Below are 25,953 nucleotides of genomic sequence, written 5' to 3'. Positions count from 1 at the left end.
GTGCTACCACGCATTTGCATGTTAATTTGATTAATTAATAAACTTGGCTAAATAATCAATTAATTTATCACAATGGGTCAATACGTTTTTGGCCTATCAGGACTATTGATTGAAATGTGATAAGAAAAGCACTAAAATGCGTGGTGATTATTATTATTATTATTATTATTTTGCTAAGTTTAAGTGCGTGATAATTAAAAGCTAATAGCAAACAAGGCAAAGCTTTCGGTGTGTGTTATTGTGCTTCCCTCTATTTTTGCTTGTGCCAAGAAGCTTTTTTACCTGATTTATGTTTATTTTTTGCATTGTGGGTAAAGCATTTTAAAAGATTCCTAATAGTAACATATATGAAATATTTTAGGAGTAGTCAAATTGCCCCCCCTTGCCCCCACTAGCTTCGCCCTTGAAAGTATATTGTGTATCCGCTGTATGTATTCAGCTTCTCACAACCTAAAGGATCCACATATTGAAAGAGCTTGAATGCATATGCTAGGATATCTTCTCAAAATTATCAAAATTCTTAGGTGCCCCTATAAAATAATATTAAATTTTAATTGTTTAAGTTAGGAGCATTATAACTCAAGTCAATGACATTTTTTAGTGTTTTCAACATCTAAGGTGCAAATCACCCTCCCCAACTATTTATTTATGCGCGCCTAGAATGAGGTTGTTAGGCCTAACCTCCCTTGGGCTCACAACTTATTTGTAGAGTGGGTTTAGGATTTCCTACTATGGGTCGTTCTCGGCACAGAGACTCAATGAGATCACTTTTCTCTCTCTTCATGTGGCTTATCCTCTCTCTCTACTCTCTATCTCTTTCTCAGTTTTTTCCAACCCCTTTTCCCTCTCTTTGATTCTCTTATTTATAACCAACTATCAGTGGATGGTCATGATTATTTTCAAGATTAGTGCAATGAGAGGTCCAATATCGTTAGTGGTAAGTGGGTGTTTAGGTAGGAGTGGCTTTGGAAATGATTCCCACTTTAGTAGATGTGCTTGGCAGCGTTATTCCCTAAGGCGCTGCCGGGCATGCAAAGGGTGATGTGGCCGAACGATCGTAACCTTGCTCGACAAGACTAACCCATCTTGGGCTGCTCTAAAATTTTTGGAACAGTACTTGGCCTGGGCACATAGCTTTGATGGGGTTGGGTTGGAATTCGGGGCGGTGAGAAGGTTAGGCCCTTGGGCCATACCATTGGCCCATGGCCCATATGTGCTCACACATCTCGGGGCCGTACATTATTATATATAAAATAGCAGTTAAATTACCTGGAAAGGTAAGCAAACAAATAAAATTTTAAGAATAAAACATAACACATTAGGTAAGAAAAATAAGTAAATATTTAATACGGATTGCATCTCAATCTCTACTCAATGTTAGTAGTAGATCCAACGGTGAAAATATTCATACTTGAGAATTGCACATCAAGTTGGCAAGTAATCTCATCAATATTTTTATTTATGATACACAATTTTAATACAATTTTAGTATACAATAAAAATAAGTCAATAATATGACTATTACATAAATGTATTAAATATTACCTTCAAATTCATATAACCAACTTTGAGTGCAAATCAAAACTTTGATGTACTTGTGCAAATTAAAAGTCGAGATCAATTTTGAGGAAGGCTTTTTTTTTTTTTTCAAAGATCTTGTGCCATTAACAAGAGATCAAAAAACCCATTGTAATTCTCTTTCCACTAAGTGAAATCATCTATGTTTTGAGTATTACCTTCTACCAAAAAAAAAAAAAAAAGCAAGAAATTTATTTATTTAATTATTTTTTTAATACGTATAAAAAAAGGTTGACCTGACCAGATCTAACATCAATAAGTTGTGTATGGATTAACTCATTTTCCCCATGCGTCCAAAATTCTCGAGTTGGGATCCAATTTTACTAAGTCATGAGGAAAGTTGGAGAAATATGTAGCAGTGCTACTAGGAAATTAAAGTAAAATAGTAAGAAATACAAGGGCCAAAAACCTTTACAAGTCTCAAGGGATGAGAAATTGCCTAGCTAAAAAAATCAAGTAAATTAAGTTCATAATTTCTTTTAGCATTTTTATCAAACACAATGTTTTACACTTGCAAGCTTCTCACATATGTGCACTTTTAGGCATGACACCATTAGCTAGACAAATATTAACGCAATTGGTATCTTTTGTGGTGTTTTATTTTTGTGATTTGAATGTTATTTCTTCCTCCCCACTATTTATCTGTATTAAAAAGGAAAAAAAAAAAAAAAACCAATAAGGAAATATAGATTTATTAATTAAAAATGAATGTCTGTGCCTATATATAGATTCACTGGGTTTCTAATCTAAATCTAACCTTAATCTTCTTCTCAAATCCAAATCTAAGTGTTCACAAGGCATGATGAAGCGATATGGAAAAAGAAGAAAGAGGAACAGCTCCATACATAGGCACATCCAAATTCAGGCCCTATTTGTACCAAAGTACCGTAATTGTTTCAGATACAATTGCTTCAAAAAAACAAAAAGATAAAGAAAATATATAGAGGATTCAATGACAGTTAAGGACTAAAATAGAAAACCAGGAACCGTGTTTGAAAGTTCAAATACTAAACTCATATTTGGTAGGTGAAAGTTCAAATTCAAATTCAAATTCAAATTAAAAAAAAAAAACAAACAAACAAACAAAGACCCACTCTTGCACCCAGAAAAAATCGGATCCGTATCCTCTCCATTTCTCTTTGAAATGGAGAGGGTCCAGTTCATGGTGGGGATTTGTTTGAAAATAATCCACGCTAAAAAACGTGCCACATCATTTAAAATGTTAGTCCCACACTTAATCCCAGTTAAAAACTTGCAACACTTAAACTAGAGGCGTTGAAATGGAGAGGGTCCAGTTCATGGTGGGGATTTGTTTGAAAATAATCCACGCTAAAAAACGTGCCACATCATTTAAAATGTTAGCCCCACACTTAATCCCAGTTAAAAACTTGCAACACTTAAACTAGAGGCGCTCAACTGGACAAACCACAGAAAATGTTTCAGACTCTCTTTCAAACTCTCTCTCACCAAACCCAGCTCAAAATTTCAAACTCTCTTTCTCAGATCAACAGAAAATGTTTACTTCCCATACGTTCTCAGATCGCATCTGCAAATGGGCATCTGCAAACCTTCTCCCTCTCTCTCAGATCGGCAGTGTTGTGGATTCGGTGGTTTGCTCTCTTTCTCCCTCTCTATCAGATCAGTGGCTTGGTTTTGTTCTGTGGAGATCGGCGGTGCGATGGTGGTGGGTTTGGTATGGGTATTTTGCGTGGTAGGTCTATGGTGGTTTGTGGTGGTGTTAGTTTACTGGGTCTATGATTTTTTTTTGGGCGGTGGGTTTACTAGTGGTGGTGTGGTGTGTAGTGCAGCGGTGGTGGAGCAGGGTTGCTGGGGTTTCCTTTTTTGCTTTGATTTTTTGTGGTGGGTATTGTGGCTAATGGTGGTTGCTTTTGATTTGTGGCTGATTTTTTGTTGTGGGATGTGTGGGTTTGATGGTGGTGGTGGTGGTGGGGATGGGTTCACTGTGTAAGAATGACATTAGAAATGAAGGATGAAGTCAGATTGTGATATTTGGACTTCGAAAAATTCCAAATTCTACCATGGATGCAACAATGCCAGCAACAAATTTCCAAGTGCGTACTAAGTGCAACTTATCCTTTTTTCTCTTGGTTTTTGAAATTCTTTTATTGGTTTCGCTAGTTAGGGTTTTGTCTCATCTCTGATTAGTATAATCAGTATCATGATATCATCCCATGCTTTTAACTAGTATGTCTTGTTACTTGTTAGTAAGCTTCTGATTAAAATATTTAAAAAAAAAAATTGATTGGGTTTTGTAGAATGCTGGGTTTGTTTGTTTGTTTGTTTAACTGTGATTATTTTATATTTTATTAATTTCAGAAGTTGAAGCTATAACACATCCCAATTTGTACTTGGTGATAGCTACTAGTGGAGGATTGAATCAACAAAGAACTGGGGTAATTTTCTTGTACAGTATTTTAGTCTTTTAGAAGTAAGAAAAAGGGTTTGATGGAATTTTTTTTATTAAAGGTTTGTACTCGTGCATGCATATATATATATATATATATATGCACTTTTTTCTTATTAACTCACTAATTATAGTACTAATATGTTGCTTCTTTCTTTACCAGATGGCAAAAGGGAGAGTTGTATGCTTGTATGGAGGTGAGGACATTAACTGGATTTGGAAATTCACAACTACAGTAAAAGCTGTAGCTGAGGCTGCTGGGATCAAATTAGAATTGGTTTATGTAGGAAAGAACAAAGATGGGCAATATTATTTAGAGGATCAGATGAAATGGCTAGGGCCAATTAATAAAGTGTGCTGTGAGAATTTGGTATAAATGTAGGAGACCCAGAATGTTTGTGTATGTTGGTAGGTTTTGGCAAAATATTTTTGTTGGTATGTGTTGGTAGGTATTAGTGGGAAAATGCCTGAATTTTGGTGTAATTCTCTCTGTAATCCGAGACTTTAGCAATGGAACATGATCTTTTTAATTAATCTATGACTTGTATACAATTTATTGCATTGTTGTGAAGTGTTTGTGCCTTGGTTTGAATGTCCTATTTAGACAGCAATTTGAGACTGCAGAAACATTATGTGTGTCGGCCAAGCAACAAAATGGAGTTCTATTATGGAGTTCTATTATTTGTTGAGAGATACAAATGGTATGCACTCTTTATATAGAAAACAAAGATGCATGGATACAAAAGAATAAGAATATCCTAGAAACTAACATGGCCATGAGTTTCTAATATAATAAAATAGGCATCTACAAATTTTACCACTTATAGACAAATTTTTTTTTTTTTTTTTTTTTTTTTTTTGACTACGTGAAAGTTACAAACAAGGTTCTACAATATTCTCTGGTATGTGTCCCTAGTAGATATTTACAAAGTCAGTTATCACGCACAATTGTTCCTTTACTGTTTGTAAAGAAGGTCCACAACTCTTCTCGTATGTTCATCTTTCAACATTTATGAAAAGAATACATTGTTGTCACACGGGCATGCTTTTATGAGTAGGTGTCATGATGAAGTGCCAAAATTATCTAAAGAAGAAACCTTAGAATCAGGCATTCCATATAGTTAGTGAGTAGTTAATTGAATTCTGGTAATGGCTCCATGCTCCCATGGTCTTACTAACAATCGGCAGCAATTTACTTTGTTCCTTTTAAGCCCCCATCCCCCAAAATATAATGGTCTTTGTGTTGATTTGATTTTTTAAAAGGTGGGGGCTTGTTGGTGGCCAGATTTGAATGTCATAACCCTCAAAATAATGATGGGCCAGCAAGTTGGCTGCTGTTCTGTCATGGATAGCTCCAAACAAAGAGGACTTGATTTATGAACAATTTCTGGTTGTTGATAAGTCCTTTTGCAACCGGACCCTTGTCCCAAGTTCAGATTAAACCCAAATGTGAATTAGTGACAGTGATAAGAGCTTCATATCAATTTAAATTGGACTCATGCGAACTGAAAATGAGACCTTTTGTGCTCTTAATTGCGAGCTTGAAAAGGTTTGGGTCACCAAATATACTATCACATTTAAAATGGTGGCTATCTCAGGTGCAATTGAAATGATGAACACATTCTGCATGTTTGATCATAACATTATGCCAATTCTTTAATTGATATCACTCTAATTATTCAAATTTTGTGCTATAATATAAAAGAATTGGCATGCTATGTCTTCAATCATCCATATGCCAATCTAACAATCACATTCCACATGTTTCCCTATTAAATTATTAATTTGTGAAGTTTTAAAACTATGACAAAATTTCATAAAAACTTGTGCGGAACAAATTACCCAGTTCCCAAAATTGATATCATCAGAATTATTCAAAATTTGTGACAACTCCTTTCAGCAGCTAACCAGTGAAAATTTGTATTGCCACTTCTTACGCAAGTACAAAAAGCCGAGTACCACAGAGACACTGACGACTGCTACAGGAACAACCCGGTATTGCTTTGTCAAATCCATTAGCTTCTGAGCATAGTCTGTTTGCTTCTTGGATGAAATTTCAAGTTGTGGGATGTAAGTTGTGTCAAGCTCACCAATGCAAAAGGTCTCCATGAGCTCCTTTGCACTTTTGCTGTGTCCAGCATCCTCAAATTCCTCTGTGGCATCTTTCCCTACAATGAAATTAAAGCAGAACTCATTAATAATTCCATCCATAACATTGGTAGTTAATTTATTAACTTGAATATATCATGATTCAGTCTAACTTTATCAGAAATCATCCATTAGGAAGTATAAGAAAAATGCCTGTAGCAGCAAGGACTACATCGTCCCCACCAGGGTGCTCATCCAAATAAGTTGTTACATCATATACCTGGGAATCACAAAAAACACTTGACATAAATATCGAGAGAGTCATTTGAAGCAAGACACTAATATATGTGCATCAATGACCATTCAAAACTTTTAGATATGGGACTCCTTTTACCTAGGTGCCCCAAACTCAAGCAGCCCTGAAGTGGAGACAAACTATCACCCCACAGCTGATTTATATGCTATTGAGAGCAGAGGAAATATGATCTCGCATCAATTTATGACTTAAGAAAATTCAAACCTAGCCCAAGCCTAGCATATTTGCACCACAGAATCTAGATACTTTTACTATCAAAAGATCCAGGAGAAAAACAGGAAAAATGTAATTTTCATTTACTTCATACATACTGAGGCAAAGGCCTAAACCAAACATGTGACACGATGAGAAGTTTATGCTTTCTGCACCCTTTATTAGATAATAAATTTCATTTAAAAAGCACAAGGGGCACAACTGGTTTGCACAGGATGTATATAAGATAAACACCCAAAACCAAATTCCACCACTACATTGTCTACTGAAATAAACCTTCAAGTCTTCAAACAAGCCAATAGTTCAACCACCATCCTTGGCATAACCCACCTAATCCCAAACAAACACAACAACAAATCTACATCTCCAGATTAAGTTTTTTTTATCCCTCCTTATAATACTTATCAAGTAAACCTAACAATTTTTTAAAAGATAGTTGAACAAACATATCTACATGCATTTGCGAGTAGTATAAATATAGTTTCAGACATTTATTTCTAGGATAAAAGAAAAAAAAGATGCAATAGAAAATTTATCATCAAATTCTTCAAGCTATTGTATCAGTTTTATGGGTAATTACAAAGCAGGAAATGTCCTAAAAAGAGACCTCAAGAACAAAACATCAAATCAATCCACATTAGTCTCATGCAATCCTACCACACCTATATTAACATCTCTCAACTGAGTTTATGTCCTATTAAACACATATATCCCCCATTAAAATATACATACATGTATCATTGATCAACAAATAACAATTCATAAGGATGGTGAGATCAAAGATGAAGCAAATCATTGGATAAGAGCATGATGGATGAAATGAGGAAGTGTATCAAGACTATTGTGAGATCGTAGAATGCCTATTAAGTTAAAAATTAAAGTTTTACAAGATTACAATAAGAACAGCCAATGCTATATAGTACTAAATATAGAGCCGCTAAGAAAAAACATTGTTTTTAAAACTTAGTGTAGCTGATATGAGAATGTTAACATAGACAAAGTGAAAAATACAATTAAAGAGAAGTTACAACATAAAGAAATTCAATTAAAGCGATAAATAAATAACATATTCATTGATGGAAATAGTTATATGAGATGGTTTTGCCAAGTGCACATCTTGTATTGAAATGAACTTTATAGGCCATTGGGCTTTATAAACAACAAAACCCATAAGAAATTTGAGCTACAAACATAAGATTCAGAAACTTATACATACTATAGAGCAACTTGTACTCAAGGACTAAAACTAAAACAGCAAAACAGATCTCATAACAAAGTTATGCATAAACCCACAACGCAAAGATTTTGAAAAGCAAAAAAAAGGACCCAAATAGCTTATAAAGATAATCTAGTAGCTTCAAAGACAAAAAACCAACTAGCTTATACAAATAAAAAAAAGTGAAAAAAGAGAAAAAGATGTGTACTTTGCCATCGATGACGACCCAACAGTCATCTTTGGTGTTGTGTTCAGAGGCTTCTTGCATTGAATAGAGCTTCGAGAGAGTCGGCATCGTTGATGGGTTGTTGGGTTTTTTGTTTTTCTGGTCAGGTCAACTTCTAAGCCTTAGATATTTCTTCTGCGTGTCGCCGATCTCCACGGAACAAAACCAGGCCACCGATCTGATAGAGAGGGAGAAATAGAGCAAACCACCGAATCCACAACACTGCCGATCTGAGAGAGAGGGAGAAGGTTTGCAGATGCGATACCCATTTGCAGATGCGATCTGAGAACGTATGGGAAGCAAACATTTTCTGTTGATTTGAGAAAGAGAGTTTGAAATTTTGAGATGTGTTTGGTGAGAGAGAGTTTGAAAGAGAGTCTGAAGCATTTTCTGTGGTTTGTCCGGTTGAGTGCCTCTAGTTAAGTGTTCAACCTGAGTTAAAGCGTGTTTTAACATTTTAAATAACGTGGCATGTTTGTGAGCGTGGATCATTTTTAAAAAAATCTCCACCGTGAACTGGACCCTCTCCATTTCAAAGAGAAATGGAGAGGATCCAGATCGCCGTCGGATACGGCGGGGCCGTTAACCACAAATTTTTTTTTTCTTTTCCTGACAAGAATTGTCTTTTTTTACAATTCATGTCATTTTTTCAGTTTTACAGGTACTATTCAGAATTTTTTGACTTTTTCTGACAAATTATTTTTGTCTTTTCTGCACTTAACCAGCACCAGGCCACCAGGCGGTGCTGGTTAACATTCTCCTTATATATATAATAGAATATATCCAATTGGTCAAAACTTAGATACAGTTACTTATATACAGTTCATTAGGTTCCCTTCTTAAAAATCTGCCATCTGTCAAATTGAATAACTAAACTAACACAGTTTTAACGCCGTTCTCTCTCTCTTTTCTTTTTTTCTTTTTTCTCTTTTTTTTTTTTCACTTACGCGTGTGAGAAAACCTGACTGCAAATCTCTCAAACTTCTCCCAAACAATATTAGAAAATAAAATCTAGCTTCAGAAGGACAAGCCTGGAATGATCTTCTCCATTAATCCCATTATTTTCATTAGAAGATTATTGATTTGTTCATACTTTGCATGCTAGACAGATGGCTTTTTAAATAATGAAAAAGAAAAGAAAGAAAAAAAGAAGATGAAGACCGCCATAGCAATGCACTGCGTGGATAAATCTAACTCTCATAAGTTTGGAACAAATAGCCATTAGAAGAGTACAGCAGATCCATCCATTCATTCCCAATAAACACAAATTAGAGAAAGGGGGGGGGGGGGTGGGGGACCTACCCTTCCCATAAAAACCTACTCTGCAACAACTCTACCCAAACCCACCTTTACATGCTGCAACCACCTTGATAATCTCCTTCGTGTCATCGTTCTCCCCTGGTTAGACCCAAGGGATTGTGTGTGAGATAGAAATCAGATCTGAAGCCAATGGGTTTTCTTTTCTCACAGACAAGGGAAAAAAAAATACAACAACAGAAAGTTATGGTACTTTAACGGTGTTAATTTAGTTATTCAATTTGACAGGTGGGAGATTTTTAAGGAGGGAACCTAATGAACTGTATATAAGTAACTGTATGTAAGTTTTACCCTATCCAAATAATCTATTTGACAAAAATAAAAATAACTTCGACTAAACATTGTGTAAAAGCATTTTTTTATTTTAAAAAATAGAAAATAAATTAAAAGCATTTCACTTAAATTTTTTATTAACCCTACATTTCATTGACACCACACGAAAAACCCAACGGTCAAATACAATTTTGAAATTTGAAAAACAAAATCAAACACAATTATTACAAGACTCACTCTCTCTCTCTCTCTCTAACAAGCTTTTAGATTTCCCATCGCTCGAAGTCCCAAATCCCAAAGCTTTTGAAACAGAGCAGCTCCACGCAATTATGGCACGCGTACACCAAGACCCATTAACCCAAAACCCTGATTCTTGCAATTCTTGTGGCTTTCTTGGAGTCAGAAACGACCCAAGAAAGCTCCACATGGAGTACGATGCGGATTCGATCGACTCCGCACTATGTGTTCCTGGTTCGAGGTTGCTTCGAACTGGGTTTTCGTGTACTAGTTGCACAGGTTTGTGTTTATTAAATTTTCAATCTTTTTGTTTGTTTGCTTCTGTTTTTTGTTTTTTTTAGTACTTTTGTTGTCTGGTTAAAAGTACATGTGCCAGACACTGACTAGTCTGTTAAGGTTCAGACTGACTAGGCGGTTGAGAATCCATGGCCGACCCCAAAATTTTGGGACTAAAAGTCTAAAACCTGGTTGTCGTTGTTATTGTTTGGTTAGAGGGTGAGGGAAGAAACTATGATTATGAGTATTAGATTGGAGGAAAGTTGTTTGGGAAGGGTCAAGAAAAAGGAGCTGAATTGAATTCTTAGTGGGTTTTTAATTTCTTGAAAATCAAAGACAATGTGAAAGTTGCTGTATAAGGTTTTGAAAATGTTATACTGTTGGTTTCCTTTTGTTTTCTCAGTAACCAAATGAAGGGTTTGAGTTGTTTTGGTGGTATGGAATTTATTATTATTTTTTTAAAATTGCAAAATGGGTATCTTTGTGTCTTAATTATGAGTTTCATTCACATACACGAGTTTCTCTTTTTATTAATATATAAATTATCTTTGTTCCATTTTTTTGTGATCATTTTGTTGCCCAATAATTGGAGGGAAAAAATTTTAAATGAAAAAAAAAAAGTAATGAATTAACCTCAACTCTTCAATTCTTTGTGTAACCATTTGAGAGAATTAAAATTGAATCCTTGGAAACTAAATGGAATTAAGTTATAATTTAAGATTCTTGAAGTGTAATAGCAACTGACAATCAGAATTGGATTTTTATTAGTTTGGTAATTGTTGGTTCATAAGTCTCTGCATTCTATTTTCACTCTGCCAAGTAAGTCTTGCATAACTATGGTATCTAAGAAAGCAACAATTATATCTAAGTTGCTGGCTCAAGCACCATATTCTCGGTCAACATTCAGTCATTCACAATGTTTTGTCTTGTTAACCAGATAATCCAATAATGTTTATAAATGCTGGAGGTGGGATCGTAAAGGAAGAAGGAAATCTTAGCATTCGAGTTCAGCCTGACAGCTTTTTCCAAGGAGGTGATGCTTTAAGAACTGAGGAAACTATAATTGAGGGTGGCAATATACCATCTCTTTATCAATCAGCTCGGGTTGGAAATTTCTGTTACTTGTTCAACAACCTATCCCCTGGGGACTATTTTGTTGATCTTCATTTTGCTGAAATTATAAACATAAATGGTCCTAGGGGGATGAGAGTGTTTGACGTGTTCATGCAGGAAGAAAAGGCAAGTAAACTTTAATGAAAAGTTTGTCAGCACATTAGTGTTTTTTCCCTCAGCTTTTTCTATCTTTTACTTATCTATCAATTCTGAGAAATTTTCTTCATTTGGTGAAAATTATAGGTTCTATCCAAACTTGATATCTATTCCATTGTTGGAGCAAACAAAGCATTGCAGTTGGCAGATGTTAGAGTTTCTGTGGGAGAGGAGGGGACAATCATAATAAGGTTTGAGGGAGTTAATGGAAACCCAATGGTTAGTGGGCTTTGCATAAAGAGGGCAGCAAGATTACCCGGTATCTTCACTTTTCTTCAAGTTTAACTACATCAAACCTATGTGAACAAGAGTTAGTTTTGATACTAATGTCTTATCTTATGACCTGACTAAAGCATCCCAGGTTAAACAAGGATACGTCATATGTAACAATTGTGATGCTGAGATAGAAATTTCATCAGCTCAGGTTAGATCCTGCTTTCCATAAAAACTTCAACATTGGAGCTTTTGACTTCTTATTTACATAGACTTGGAATTTGATGCGGCAGAATAAGTATCTGAGGATGATGGCTACTGTCAAGTATGAAAAGAAGATAGAGGAGCTGAAAACCCAGTGCCAGCTCAAGACAGATGAATGTCATGAGGCATGGATGTCATTAACAGCTGCAAGCGAGCAGCTTGAGAAGGTTAGGATGGAACTTGACAACAAGTTCCTTCAGAATCTTTATTTAGGTAAGGAAATATCCTATATATTTATTGAGGCTTTATATCATATTGACAAAAGAAATCCTTTAGAGTGAATAATTACTTACATTACATACATCATCTTTGTGGATGTTGTTGAGTGGTGGACTGCTTCTTCAGTCCAATTTATGGTGATTTGAAGATTAGAATTCCTAATTATGGATAATCATTTTTCAGATCAAGCTATGGAAAAGCAAGCAGCAAATTTGAGGGATATTTGTAATAAATATGAACGTGATAAGAGGCTGTGGACTGCAATTTTAGACAATTTAGAAAAGAAAGTTAAGGTAAGTAGCTGGTTTCCAAGGTTAGACTTGTTAACGTAAGTTTTGATACTTATAATTGTAATACTTATTGATCTATTTCAGGCCATGAAAAAGGAGCATTGTCAGCTATCTCATGAGGCACACCAGTGTTCTGATTCTATTCCTGAATTGAACAAGATGGTGTTTGCAGTTCAAGCAATGGGTAAATTTTCATCAACAATTAAATGTAATTGCTGTTTAACTTCATGTATTCTAACATTCTATCCAAATTGCAGTTGCACAGTGTGATGATCTTAAATTGAAGTTCAGTGAGGAGCAGGCAAAAAGAAAGATGCTTTATAACCAAATTCAGGAAGCAAAAGGCATAATCTTTTCTTGCGATGCCTAAAAATATAATATTCTTTTTACATCTTTGACCTGTGAATGAACCAACTCATGCTTTTACTGTGTACATTACAGGGAACATCAGGGTGTTTTGTAGGTGTCGGCCTTTGAGGAAGGAAGAGATATCAGCTGGGTATCCAATGGTTACAGATTTTGATGCAGCTAAAGATGGAGAACTTGGGGTATTTGCAGGTGGATCGACAAAGAAGATCTTCAAGTTCGATCGGGTTTATACACCAAAGGATGATCAAGGTATTCGTGGATCAGTCAGATATCTCTGAACTTGTGAGAACATCTCAGATTTTACCAAAATTTTCATGGAATTTACTTAACCTGGATATATGGTCAATGTACCATCAGTTTCTGATAAAATTTGAGATGAAATTTTGAACTGTCAACATCAGCCTTTTCTTTGGTTTTCAGTCTAATATGCCAATCATTCCACTCCCAGTTTCTGTTTTTCATTCTCTTTTCGCTTTCTTTGTCCAGTCATGAGTTTTTGTTGAAAAGTTTTTGTCATTGTTCCAGACTTAATGAATGTTCTTTATTGAAAATTCAAGATCTGGATGGAATGGTTTCTGATTCCAAAAGATGTTTGGACAATGATTTGTCTGAAAATATTAAACATGTGATATAATTGAGCTGTGAAAGTACCTGCTGCTCTGGATTCAAATGTATTCTCTTTCTGTAACAGTTGATGTATTTGCGGATGCTTCACCAATGGTAGTTTCGGTGTTGGATGGCTACAATGTATGTATATTTGCATATGGGCAAACGGGGACAGGGAAAACTTTCACAATGGAAGGCTCAGAGCAGAACCGAGGAGTCAATTATAGAACCTTAAAGCAATTGTTCAAAATTGCTGAGGAAAGAAAAGATACTTTCACATACAGTATATCTGTCAGTGTCCTTGAAGTCTACAATGAGCAAATCAGGGACTTGCTTGCCACTTCTCCAACATCAAAGAAGTAAGTATTTTATCCCATGCATTGAATATGGGATATATCTTTTCCTAACCCAAAAATATGGCTAACTTAACTAGTAGTTAATTGGTTATGTCCTTCTGTATTGACAACCCATTGCAATTTCAACTTGCTATGTATATCAGGTTGGAGATAAGGCAAGCTTCTGAAGGGGTTCATCATGTACCAGGAATTGTTGAAGCGAAAGTTGAGAACATTAAGGAGGTCTGGAGTGTTCTGCAGGCTGGAAGTAATGCAAGAGCTGTAGGGTCAAACAATGTGAATGAGCACAGTAGCCGATCGCATTGGTAAGTATTAACTTGAACATATTTTGCATGATGTTTAAATTCAAAATGGTCTTTGCTGAAAGTGGGTGTGCATATCAGTAGCCATTAAAATAGTGTTTTAGCTTGCAATATATCACTGTTCTTTTTGTCTTTTATAGCATGCTGTGCATAATGGTAAGCACAAAGAATTTGATGAATGGCGAGTGCACCAAGAGCAAGCTATGGCTTGTGGACTTAGCTGGCAGTGAGAGACTAGCAAAAACTGAGGTGCAAGGGGATCGTCTCAAGGAAGCTCAAAACATCAATAGATCTCTTTCAGCTCTTGGGGATGTGATTTCTGCTCTAGCATCCAAAAGCTGCCACATTCCGTTCAGGTTTACTTCTATCTTTCTTTTTTCAGACTTCTTTTGCTTATATTCATTCCCTAATTTATGCATTGGGATTTTGCAGGAACTCTAAACTCACACATTTACTTCAAGACTCCTTAGGTGAGCATTTAGACACCAGTTTTATATCAGTAAAAGGAAGCTTTCAGACCCAGATGGGAACAAAGCTATTTTGGTTTATTTTGCTTCTAAGTGCGTAGGAAATGAGTATCCTTTGTTGAATAGTTTCATCACAAACGGTGGAGTTGCTCGGATAATAAGTCACATACCTGTTCTATTGATGGTCACGTTTCATGACTCTTCAATTAGAAAGTGCCATCAGGAAGTATAAGTGTAAAACCATCTTTTATTTGTTTATGTGCTGCAGGGGGTGATTCCAAGACTTTGATGTTTGTGCAAATTAGCCCTTCCGAGCAGGACTTAGGTGAGACTCTAAGTTCATTAAATTTTGCGACTCGGGTTCGTGGGGTGGAGTTGGGTCCTGCGAGGAAGCAAATTGATATGGGTGAGCTTCAAAAGCTGAAAATGATGGTAAGCTTGAAGATGATCAATTTGAGTGTTAGTTTCATTAATATTTTGCTATCAGTGCACATGCACATCTGGCAAACTGCTTATATTTTTATAAATGGAATAAGCCAGTACTCAGGTTTTTTTTTTTTTTTTCCTGATTCTTTTGAAGCTTGATAAAGCCAAGCAAGAATTGAGATCCAAAGAAGAGGCTTTGAAGAAATTAGAAGAGAACTTGCACAATTCAGAAGGTAAGGCCAAAGGCAAGGATCAGCTTTGCAGAAGTCAACAAGAGAAGGTCAGCGAACTTGAAGGGCGACTTGCATCAAAGACACAGTTTTGCAGACAGCTGGAGAAGCAATTGTTAGAACTTGCAGATGAAATGAAGGAAAAGGAAGAAATTTGCTTAAATCTTCAGCAGAAGGTTGCCTGGCAGATAATTTATTTACTTATCTTTTGTCATACATAACCAACAATATATCATCTGACATCTGGCTTGTATTTTGCTGAAGGTGAAGGAGCTTGAGAACAAGCTGAAAGAGCGGGAGCATACAAAGCCTATGACTCTTCAACACAAGGTGCGTGCAATTTGAAGCTATCTCCCTTATTATATTTCAGTTCCATTCTCCTTCATATATGCATAGATATCTTGGATTCACTAGGATCTCTGCAAATACCATATGCTTATTTGAAGTTCTTCACATGATACTATGGTCCATAAGATGTTGTGTATCATGGCAAGGCAATTTCTGCCATCATATATGCCAGAAAAGAAACTCGCTTGGTGATGTGAAATCTTACTTCTGACAAGATGGCAGGGGGTGCTTTCAACTTGGCAAACTGTTAGTTGAGCAGCATTCATATTCCTGCTTTATAATCAAAGTGTAAAATCAGTTGCTTTCTTTATGCTTCACAGGTGAAGGAGCTTGAGAACATGTTGAAAGATAGAACACAACAATTTGAGCATCATTCTGCAATGTTACAACAACAGGTTATCTTGTTTAACAAAATTGTTAAATTATTCTTGACTTTCCTCCATTATCACTAAGCAGACAACCCCTCCCTCTCATTTTCTAGGAGCTCACCTAGATTGATTCTAATAGCAATGAAAGCTCAATTTATCTTTGTTGTGCTGTTAGTTTTTGTCTATTTCTTTCTTCAAACCGATGTGTCAATATTCTAAGATCCATTTCCACATACAATAGACTCAATCTTACATACTACAAAAGTAAATGCTTTTTTTTTTTTTTTTGGCTGTTCTAGGTCAATGAACTTGAAAACAAGCTGACAACAGAAGGACGCAACCAAGGATTTCAAATGCTTCAACAAAAGGTTCTAAGTGTTAGCATTTTATCATTTTATGTTGTGCATGAACAAAATGTTGTTTTGCAAATAGTATACACTTCAGGGAGCCTGCAATTGCTCATCTTTTCTCCCTACATGTTAATGACAGATCAAAGAGCTTGAAGGACAGTTAAAACTGCAAGAACAACAAGAGTCTATGCTACCAGTATGTTGTGCAGAAAAGTTAGGAGTCACCCCTAATCAAACAAAATCCAGGATAAGAGTGCAAGTTCTACAAGAAATGGATCCCCAAAGTACGAGGAACTTAAACTCTATGAACCGAACAATTAACCAAGACTCTGTCTTGCTCAAAGGCACTGATTCTCTACACAAGATAAGGAGAAGGAGAGAACTCCAAAGCACAGGGACAGAGAACAATATCTTATTGTCAACTCCTGTGCTTAATAAGAGGATACTATCTACTGAATCAAAAAATGCAAGGCCTATTGATCAATCCAGAGCATTGGCAAGGCTTACTAGAAGTACAAAATCGGCGGCTACTTCTCATAGAATATTATCCAGCAATAAACTTTATAAAGATCAGGTGCAAGGGAATAAGGAGAGTAACAAGTCAAAGATTTGGTTAAGATAGAAGCAAGTGCACTTTCATTATGTTGCACTTCAATCTTTATTAAGTTCTTGAATTCTTTTTTGACACTCTACGTGATTTTTTTTTTTTTGGTCTGCATGTTGTGAATATCTGAGAATATAGAATGTGAATTGTTTGATACCGTTATCAATGATTACGTTACAACCTTTTCCCCCTTTTCTGTGTTTCATCATGTCAAAAGCATATTCAATTGAGAAAAAAGACCATGTGTACAATGAGAATATCCATATAGATAATTGATGCTAAGGTTTTCAGGAAGCAGAATTGTTCTGGATCATATATGAATAACATTCAGATTTTGTGCGATACAGCCTTAGATAGCGCAACATTTCCAGGCCTATGTGACAAGCATTATGTACATGCAAACAGTAAAAAGCAAACCAAGTGGCCAAGTTTGAGCTCAAGAGTGTCCACTTTAATAAAAGTTGAGGTTTAGAAGTCGTAGATGTGAGGGATACCCTCCCTTCTAAGTGTATGAATAAATAAATAAAAAATCCTTGCCATATTATAAACTTTAAATTTATTAGGATAATTCTACTCAAGATGAAACTCTATTACCAAAATTTCAATAGTTTAAATTACTATTTTGTTTAAAATTATTTTATTAAAATATTGAAAAATTAAATAAAATCATTTTATTTATTTTATTCACTTACCATAGTTTTTAGTTTGGATTAAAAAATAATTATAAAAATGGTCCAAATCTTATATGACAGACTTTTGTCAAATAAAAATTTCATTGCCAACCACTTTGCCAACGCTATACCACTGATGAACAAGATTAGATCGCAAAGTTCAATTCTCGTTCACTACCCCAAACAAAATATTTCTTGCCTCCAACTATTAGGGATCCCATTACCAGCCCAAGACATGCTCACTTAGCTAACATTGAGGTATTCGTGCAAATTGGTATAGTCCATGTAAACATGAAATAATAATAGTGATAATGCCAATAGCTACAAGTATAGGATAGAAAAAGAACTGAAAAAGAAATCTAGATACAATTTCTAAGGTGCAGTTTATTAAGTTTCCCATTAAATTTTAACATATGATTACATTGACTAATAAAATACAAACAGTGTTATTTTTTCCGAGAACAATATAATACAACATAACCATATGTGAATATTTAATTGGAGAACCTAATATACTACAGTAATGGAAATGTACCTAAGTTTTAACCTCTCCGTTGAAGAATAACTTGTGCCATTCACTCTCTGTTAAGGAGTAACTCTTGTGCCAATCATATTGCTAGCACAGGAACTCTTTCAGTTGCTTCAAATTGGAAGCAAATATTGGAAAGCTTGGGCAATTCCTGTCTCATAGTACATGAAGCCTACAGTAGGTAGCTCTACATTAACAATTGTTTAGGTTTCTTTAGCCTTTGGTAGTTCTTTTTGCATCCATGTGAGATCCCAGACTGCCACACAACTCTTCAATAATATGCGCTTCTGCAATTTTTGTACCCCATGTCATTGTTTGATGCCAAGTGTAAAAAGTCTATGGTGCTCCTTTGTTGGGTGCTTCACATATAGTTTGCAATTTTTTCTCTCTTCAGTTTGAGCAATTCTTCTTTCTCACACAAACACACAAATGCACACACACACACACACACACACACACACACACACACACACACACTTACATTCCTCCAGATAAATAAAATGGGCTACAAAAAAAATTGCTAAATTAATTTTGTGTGTTATTGCAGGATTCCACAGACCAAAGTGCAGTGGATTTGAATGTTCCATTTCATGTTGGGGCATTTGCTACTACAATGATCCAGACCAGTACAATTCATACCAGACCCAGAGCAAAATGAAGCTTGATACTGAGATATTCAAATAGAATCCAGGCCATTGATATTGACCCAAATTTCAACCATTTACACCTTTTTACATCTTCAAATGCTGAATGAGACAATGAGATGTATACAAAACTACATGGAAATCATCAGGAACTTTCTCCATGCTGTGGTTATATTTTCAGCATCCGTTAAAATCTTGATAAATATATAATAGACAAAAATTAGCATGACATTCTGAGGATAAATTCCAGCCTAGCTTCCAATTGCATATACATGATTAATTGACAATTTAACTCCATGTAATAATCTTGTCCATGTCATTTCTCGAGTATTAACCACTTGATATGCCCATGTCTAAAATGTTTAAGGAACCATATTTGTTCAAAGTCAAGGAATCATTACCTATTTTGTCAAACAGGGGAAAAGATGAGACCCATGAATGCAAGTCATAAACCATCATCCATCCTTATTCCTTAACAATGTTTCCTCTTCCTGCTTGCTCTCCTTCAATTTAACGTTCATGTCACGTACCAATATTTCAGTCCTTGGTTCTGGCACCATGCCTTTTGATGTCATCTCACTAAAATAGCGCAAAGCATCCTGTATTCTTCCCTTGTCATAAAGGCCATGTATCATAATGGTATAAGATCGTCGATCATGTCCCAACCCATCTCTCTCCATCACATCCCATGTATATCTTATTCTTTCCTGACTATCCCAATCCATATACAACTTCAAAATCAAGTTGTAAGTGTCAGCAGTCATCCTGCACCCATTTCTCTCTATCCTCTCCAAGATCTCAGGTACTTCCTCTGGATTCTTCAAGGACTTGAGCAAGTAGTTGAAAGTTACAGCATTTGGCAAACAACTTCCTTTCTTCTGTTCCATTTCATCCAAAAGCTCGTAAACCTTTTCCATCCTCCGAATCTTACAAAGGTGCTTAATTAACGAGTTATAAGTTGCGGCATTTGGGGGACAACCTTGCTTCTTCATATCCTTAAAAATTTGCAAAGCTTCCGGAATCCTCTTCTTGAAACAAAGTGCATCAATGATACAATTGCAGATAACCACATCTGGGTTACCATTCTTCCGCATGGATTGAAACAACTTGATTGCCGTGCCTAATTTTCCCTTCTTTGTCAAGGCGTTTATAAATGTTCCACACGTAAACATATCCGGCTTACATTTAGATGCAATAATTTCATTCCAAAACCTTTTTGCCTCGTACACATTCCCCAAAACACACCAACCGTTGAGAATGATATTCCATGTCTTGATGTCACAACCAAACTCATTTCGGTTAGAGTGAAACAGAGTTTCTGCATCTTCAACGTGCTTATACCGACATAACCACATTAAAAGCTTTTGAAATGCAACTAACTCAATCTCCAATCCGAACTCTTTCCTCTTATTGAATACGCCAATTGCTTCCTCCACCTTATGAGCAGCCGCAAATCTATTGAGTAAAATACCATACGTCCCTTCATTGACAAGTCCCTTTCTCTTAGACATTTCATCGAACACTTGGACCACCTCCTCAAAACGTTGTGATTTCCCAAGGATGTCAAGAATCTCATTGTAAACGCTAGACCCAGGTGAATACTCGCTTCCTTCTCCTCCGTTTCTACAAACCCAGTTGAAAAACACATAAGCCAGTCTCCAATCTGAATGATGTCGTTGAAGCACACTCAGCACCAAGTCCTCGGTCAGCTTAAGCCCGCATAGATTGAGAGCTTGCTCAATTCTCTTCGCCGGTTTGTCCCTTCTAAACTTAAGGAGGTTTTGAACAAATATGATTGTTTGGTCATTTGGCTCTTGTTGAAACTCCGTGGGGTCATCAGAATTTGCAATTGAGTGCACAAACCGAGTGGTTTCGGTTATGCCCAAGAAATTGCATTTAGATACTTTGGAACACGTTTCGGCATTTGGGTTATTTGCACTATAAGAATCAAGAATGTTGGCCAAAAAATGAAGGGGCTTGTATGAAATGGGAAGTTGGGAGGCATGGTTTCTAGGTGGGGTTACGAATTTGAGACTGAATTTTTGTTGGAGTTTGGGCAATTTTCTTAACAGTTGGAGAGTGGACTGCATTTGGGGCTGTATAAAATGTTCTCAACCGTTTAATATAACTATATGAATTTTAAGGCCTACAAGCCACTCTCCAACTATATATTTTTATAATTATTTATCGTAATTCTACTTTATGTTGATTATTTTTAATAACTCTATTTTGGATAGATACGAATCGGTGTTGTGCTCTTTTAGTTTCTCATCACAAGTCTTTTCTCTCTCTCTTATAACTTTTGTTTGATATTTTTTTGAGTTAATCCTTCTTTAGTTTGTAAGTAAGAATTTGAGTTTATATCAAAACATAATTTACATGGCTATGTATTTGAACGTGCCTATTAATTATTTGAGTAATATCAATTTGTAATTATGTGATAAGTTTTAATTATTATGATATTCTTCTTAAGAAAATGAGAAATTTCAATAATAAATTTGAAACTTAAAAATTTTTGTTCTACCAAAATAAATTAGAAAAATTTAATGCATAATATTAATAGGTAGAAGAATATGGACAACTTCAAAAAAAAAAAAATATCAATAAAAATTTCCAAAATTATAAAATTATATATTTGTAATAATAAAGAAAGAGAAATTACTTTTATAAATAGTTTAATTTTTAGGGAACACATATTATTTAGAATAAAATTAAGAGAGTAAATTAAATATTATACAAAATCTAAAAATAATTACATATTCTCATTTATAGTATAGGTTTGCAATGAGTAGTATATAAAAGCTAAAACGTAGCATTTATTATTACTACACTTATACACTCCTATTAAGCCATACTAGCACAACATTTTGGTCCATTTGGCGACGTTTTGGGAGTAGAGGTTTGTGTAGAAAGAGGAATTGCTTCATTGACAATTATGTCACTTTTTAGCATAATGTTGATAGGTTTTTGATAAAATTATATATATATATATATATGTTTTTGATTATGATAAAATTACATTTTTATTATGTTATTAAAGTCTTGTATTTTTTTTTTCCTAATATAAGTGATGTATTTACTTCTATGTATGCTTATTTTTTAAGCTATTCAAGATATACCGTGTATGAACCGTTTATAAGGAGCACTAAAAATAAATTCCAACCATATATTATATTATTTACAAAATATCTTGCTTGATCTACTAATTTAATGTACAATGCGTTATGTTTCCATGAATAAAAAAAAAAAAAAAAATTAAATAGTGAATACATACAAAAAAAAAATTTAAATATTGAGTTAAATTTTCTTTACATGGATCAGCAACTAAAATTGGATTACCAAGTAACAAGACAAGAATAAGTCATATCCAAATTATATAATACCACCTAGAAATATCTGTTTAAATCAAGCACTAAGAAAAAAAATGTTTGTTAATAACATAATCATACTTATATCCTATTAGTCAATAACACACACAATCCTACTTAAACCATATTTTTTTCCTTTCCATTTTCTACACTAACAATGAGACTAATGAGAAAAATATTGAAGAGACAAAAGGGTAAATAAATAACTCAATAGCTATATTGTTTCATTGAGCATAATAGCATATTAGTCATATCGTGATCTCAAACAAGTATTATGAGAAATATCAATCCCAAACAAATTCCTACACAAATTTATTCACAAAAAACTAATTGTCCCCAATTCCCTAATAAGCTAATCAGCAGGGGCAGGGCAGTGTCAAGGGCAGTGGCAGTAATAGGGGGTAGCAGTGGGAGCGGGGGCAGCAGCAGCAACAGGGGAGGCAGCAAGGGCATGGGCAAGGGCAGGGGCACAAGGTGGCAAGGCTGAAAAATTAGTTACAAAAAAAGGTTAATTTAGCTATTCATTCAATCATTTCATTTCATTCTATTGATGTTTTAAGTATAATTAAGCTGGAATACTTTACATAATTGAATGAAATGCTTACAAATAAGAGATGAAACTAACAATATATTGACAGAGAGATTAGAACGAAAACAAAAAACAAAAAACAAAGGAAGATGCAGTGAAGATTAAGAGTTTGAACAAATCTGACCTATCCACTCAAAATTGGCTCTTGTAGTAATAAAAATTTGATCATATGGTTGTGCTCTTGTCTACGAAGCACGGGTGTGCTGATTGGGTCGATGCACTCGAGTCGAATACGCACGAACGCACCGTGTAGCCATGGATGCAGCTGCACGCACATCCGTGGCTGAACTTTTTTTTTTTTTTTTTTTTCAGTACAAAATGGGCCGAAAACAAGGTCCAAATTGGTTTGATACGGGCCGAAATAATTGTTAAAAAAAATGTAAAATAATTCATCAAAACACACCGTTTTGAGAGACTAAAATGCCTATTTACTTACTTATTTGTGAGATTGCACACATGGTGTAATCCAAATGCCTAACAGCCCATGTGATGTGATGTTTTGTTCATTTTATGTAGTGCTTTTCTTTTGTTTGTTAGTGTTTTTGTAATTGTATATTAGTATCAAGATTTTTTTTTTGGGTAAATAATTAAAGAGATTATCTGTAATTTTAAAATTTATTGGTTAATTGTTGAGTGCTTGTGTGCATAGTGCTTGTCTATTGTGTATAATGGACCCACTTCAAAGAGAGAGAAAAAAATACTAAAATAAACTCTGGGAGTACTTTTATATCTTTTTCTTTCGTTTATCTAATTTTTCTTTTTTTATTAAACAAGACCCACATTACACCAGTTTCTCCATTTTTAAAAATATTTCTTGTTTTTTTTAACAAGGATGTAGCTTGAGCTTGCCCATTGTATGATGGCCTTCCACTACAATATTCATTATAAATTCAAAAGTGGCTTTTGTATTGTGCTACTTAATATATATAGAGGAATAAGTCATTACCAATGGATCCCGAACCCTTTTTATATACCTATTTAAAAAACAGGCTTCTAAGCCCTTTTTTTTTCTCCTCCCTTTTGGTTACAACTAGAAAATAGAGGTGTAGGGTCAGGATTTGTGGCCCAAGCCCAAAAATAATAAATTTGTATAGCGTGGATGATAGAGTTAGGTTAACTATGGAACTTACAACGGTTGATCACAACATACCAGTATAAACCAACATAAAAGTATATGTAAAGATTAAGTGAGTTTAAGTCCAAAGAGACTTTTGATAAATTGAATACAGGTTACAGTTCTTAGGGTTCCAATTCCACCTCTCCCTCTTTTAGGAGCCCTTCTTCTTTGCATAACATCCTCCCCTCCCATCTCCATCGTCCACTTGTTCTTTATCTAAGCTCCTACTTGAGTGCATGTCATGTTATGTATTTTCTTCAGCTTTTTGTGAGTGGTGGTAGATGAGGTTACCCTGTTCAGGGGTCTTCTCCACATAAATACAGTCAGAAAAGTTGCTGCAGTGCATTTAATATGGTGGTAGCAGCTTTTCCCTTAGATATTTTCTCATTCTTATCATCTCAAGATATATTTAGAGCTTATCTTGATCAGTAGGAATGCTCGGAAGATCATTCGGACCTTCTACACGTTCGATTAATCAATACCATTCGCATCCGAGGAATAGAATCTCTTCGGACCGATGGCGACCTCTTCGGATTGTACCCATCTTTCTTTTCCGGGTATCTTTCTTCCAGATGGACCTTGCCCATACCACTTCCTTCTCTTCGGATACACAGTAGTCCCCAAATGGGGCCCTAGGCCCACTACGTTAGGTTGGGCCTTTCCCCCCACAAGAGGAATGCCCTCAAACATACTAGATGTATGGAAGGTGAGAGTCTGGATCTATCAAGTAGCTTGTGCTTCCACATTATCTTTTTTAACCTGCAGAAAGAAAGAGAAATGTATTTACTACCTATATCACATGTAAATTATTGAAATTAATGAATATTCACAAAGCATATTAATCAAAATGTTGCATTCAAGTATGATTGTTTTATAAACGTTTATCTATGTTCCACTACTATTGTAATAGATAATTAATAGACATATAATAATATAGCATTTATGTACATCTTTTGTTCCGAATGCTGCTTTGATATATTGAGGTTTGACTGTAGTGATCCCTTATTTTGATCCTTGTGACTCAACATGTAATAGTACTTGTTTATGTGTTTGATGATAACTACAAATTTTTTTTTTTGTTACATGTGTGTGTATTGTTATCATGATATAATAACCTTTTGTTATAAAGTTAGAAAAATTCAAGAAAAAAAAAATTGTAAAATTAGTGATTGTTTAAGCATTTGATTGGTTAAGTAGACATGTAGTATATTATTTTATGTATAAATAAGTGAGGTTGTGTGTGTCAAAAATTAATATAGAGCCAATGAATATTACCCACATTGACAATGAATACTCATAATGAACTATCATTTAATAATTCAAAATTTGAAAACTTGTAGAAGGAAACTGTAAAACTTTTTTTTTTTTGGTCGATAACTAGACATATTCAAGTTTTCTTTTTATTAAAATTTTTAATTAAAATTTTTTAATGATCCCTTAAACAAAATTCCTAGAGCTGCCATTTGATTGCATTACAATGTGCTCAGCAGGTTGCTACTCCACACTTCTTTCCTCATAAATTTTTTTTTCATTCTTTATAGGCCAAGGCACATTGCGTTAGACATAGCATTAGTGGGTTATTAGGGCTCTAAAAGTTACAATTGTAATTATATTCTTGTTGTCAATCAATGTGCTCATAAAGTTTATCTTCTTCTTCTTTTTTTTTTTTTTTTTTAGAAGACTCATAAAGTTTCTCATTTTAAGATTTTGGAACTATAGTGGACTTTGTAATAAAAAAGTAAAGCCGAATGTTTTTTAGTTTTTGGATCCGGTTATGTAATCTTTTGTAATGGTATAATTAATATTTTGTAATATGTAGTTCTTTATTCTTCTTAGTATTCATCAAATAAAATCCTTCTCGGAGTAGGGACAATCAGTCCTTGCACCACAATGGTTTTTCTTCCCATTTTTTTGTGTGGTTTTTCACGTATATCTGCTCTTGTCTTTATTTACACCTTATTACCCCAATCCCTCAGTAGTAAAATATCATTTTTATACTTTGACAACGGTATTTAAGATGTACTGAAGTTACAGTTTAACGATTGCACATATTAGTCCCTAAAATCTTACTTTCAAGTTCAATGTTCTATGACACATTCACAAACAATACAAACTACAAATTATGTGTCTTGAAATATACATATGTATATTCCCAAACTCTAAATGAATCAACACATTGTATTAAAAAA

General features: G+C 34.8%; 3 protein-coding genes and 2 long non-coding RNA genes across 5 annotated transcripts; 2 read left to right on the top strand and 3 right to left on the bottom strand.

Annotated features, from left to right (window-relative positions):
• The first annotated feature begins 2,904 nt into the window (after window positions 1-2,904).
• On the top strand, window positions 2,905-4,513 carry LOC136068217 (uncharacterized). The gene is made up of 3 exons (XR_010629625.1): window positions 2,905-3,650; window positions 3,916-3,992; window positions 4,177-4,513. It is a non-coding gene; the product is annotated as an uncharacterized LOC136068217 (long non-coding RNA).
• A 1,142-nt stretch (window positions 4,514-5,655) lies between these two features.
• Window positions 5,656-8,654, bottom strand: LOC112022759 (cytochrome b5). Its single transcript, XM_024055386.2, has 3 exons — window positions 8,045-8,654; window positions 6,305-6,371; window positions 5,656-6,171 (listed from the first exon to the last, which is right to left on the bottom strand). Exons 1-3 carry the CDS (start codon window positions 8,129-8,131, stop codon window positions 5,900-5,902), a joined length of 426 nt encoding a protein of 141 aa, XP_023911154.1. The 5' UTR covers window positions 8,132-8,654; the 3' UTR covers window positions 5,656-5,899.
• Window positions 8,655-9,830: 1,176 nt separating this feature from the next.
• Window positions 9,831-17,140, top strand: LOC112022756 (kinesin-like protein KIN-14R). The gene is made up of 19 exons (XM_024055385.2): window positions 9,831-10,168; window positions 11,103-11,404; window positions 11,522-11,693; window positions 11,788-11,858; window positions 11,941-12,124; window positions 12,314-12,423; window positions 12,505-12,604; window positions 12,678-12,764; window positions 12,862-13,038; window positions 13,481-13,754; window positions 13,895-14,056; window positions 14,194-14,409; window positions 14,486-14,523; window positions 14,789-14,952; window positions 15,101-15,352; window positions 15,441-15,506; window positions 15,845-15,919; window positions 16,192-16,260; window positions 16,382-17,140. Exons 1-19 carry the CDS (start codon window positions 9,982-9,984, stop codon window positions 16,862-16,864), a joined length of 3,189 nt encoding a protein of 1,062 aa, XP_023911153.2. The 5' UTR covers window positions 9,831-9,981; the 3' UTR covers window positions 16,865-17,140.
• A 776-nt stretch (window positions 17,141-17,916) lies between these two features.
• On the bottom strand, window positions 17,917-20,813 carry LOC112022761 (putative pentatricopeptide repeat-containing protein At3g15200). Its single transcript, XM_065775118.1, has 2 exons — window positions 19,092-20,813; window positions 17,917-18,333 (listed from the first exon to the last, which is right to left on the bottom strand). The coding sequence occupies exon 1, from the start codon at window positions 20,778-20,780 to the stop codon at window positions 19,146-19,148; it is 1,635 nt and encodes a 544-aa protein (XP_065631190.1). The 5' UTR covers window positions 20,781-20,813; the 3' UTR covers window positions 17,917-18,333; window positions 19,092-19,145.
• Window positions 20,814-22,253: 1,440 nt separating this feature from the next.
• On the bottom strand, window positions 22,254-23,128 carry LOC136068216 (uncharacterized). Its single transcript, XR_010629624.1, has 2 exons — window positions 22,772-23,128; window positions 22,254-22,541 (listed from the first exon to the last, which is right to left on the bottom strand). It is a non-coding gene; the product is annotated as an uncharacterized LOC136068216 (long non-coding RNA).
• Window positions 23,129-25,953: the final 2,825 nt, after the last annotated feature.

Source organism: Quercus suber, unplaced genomic scaffold (genome assembly GCF_002906115.3).
Source record: "Quercus suber isolate HL8 unplaced genomic scaffold, Cork oak 2.0 scaffold_105, whole genome shotgun sequence".
Lineage (NCBI taxonomy): Eukaryota > Viridiplantae > Streptophyta > Magnoliopsida > Fagales > Fagaceae > Quercus > Quercus suber.
Note: the sequence above shows the minus strand (reverse complement) of the source record. Positions and strands in the feature narration are given on the sequence as shown.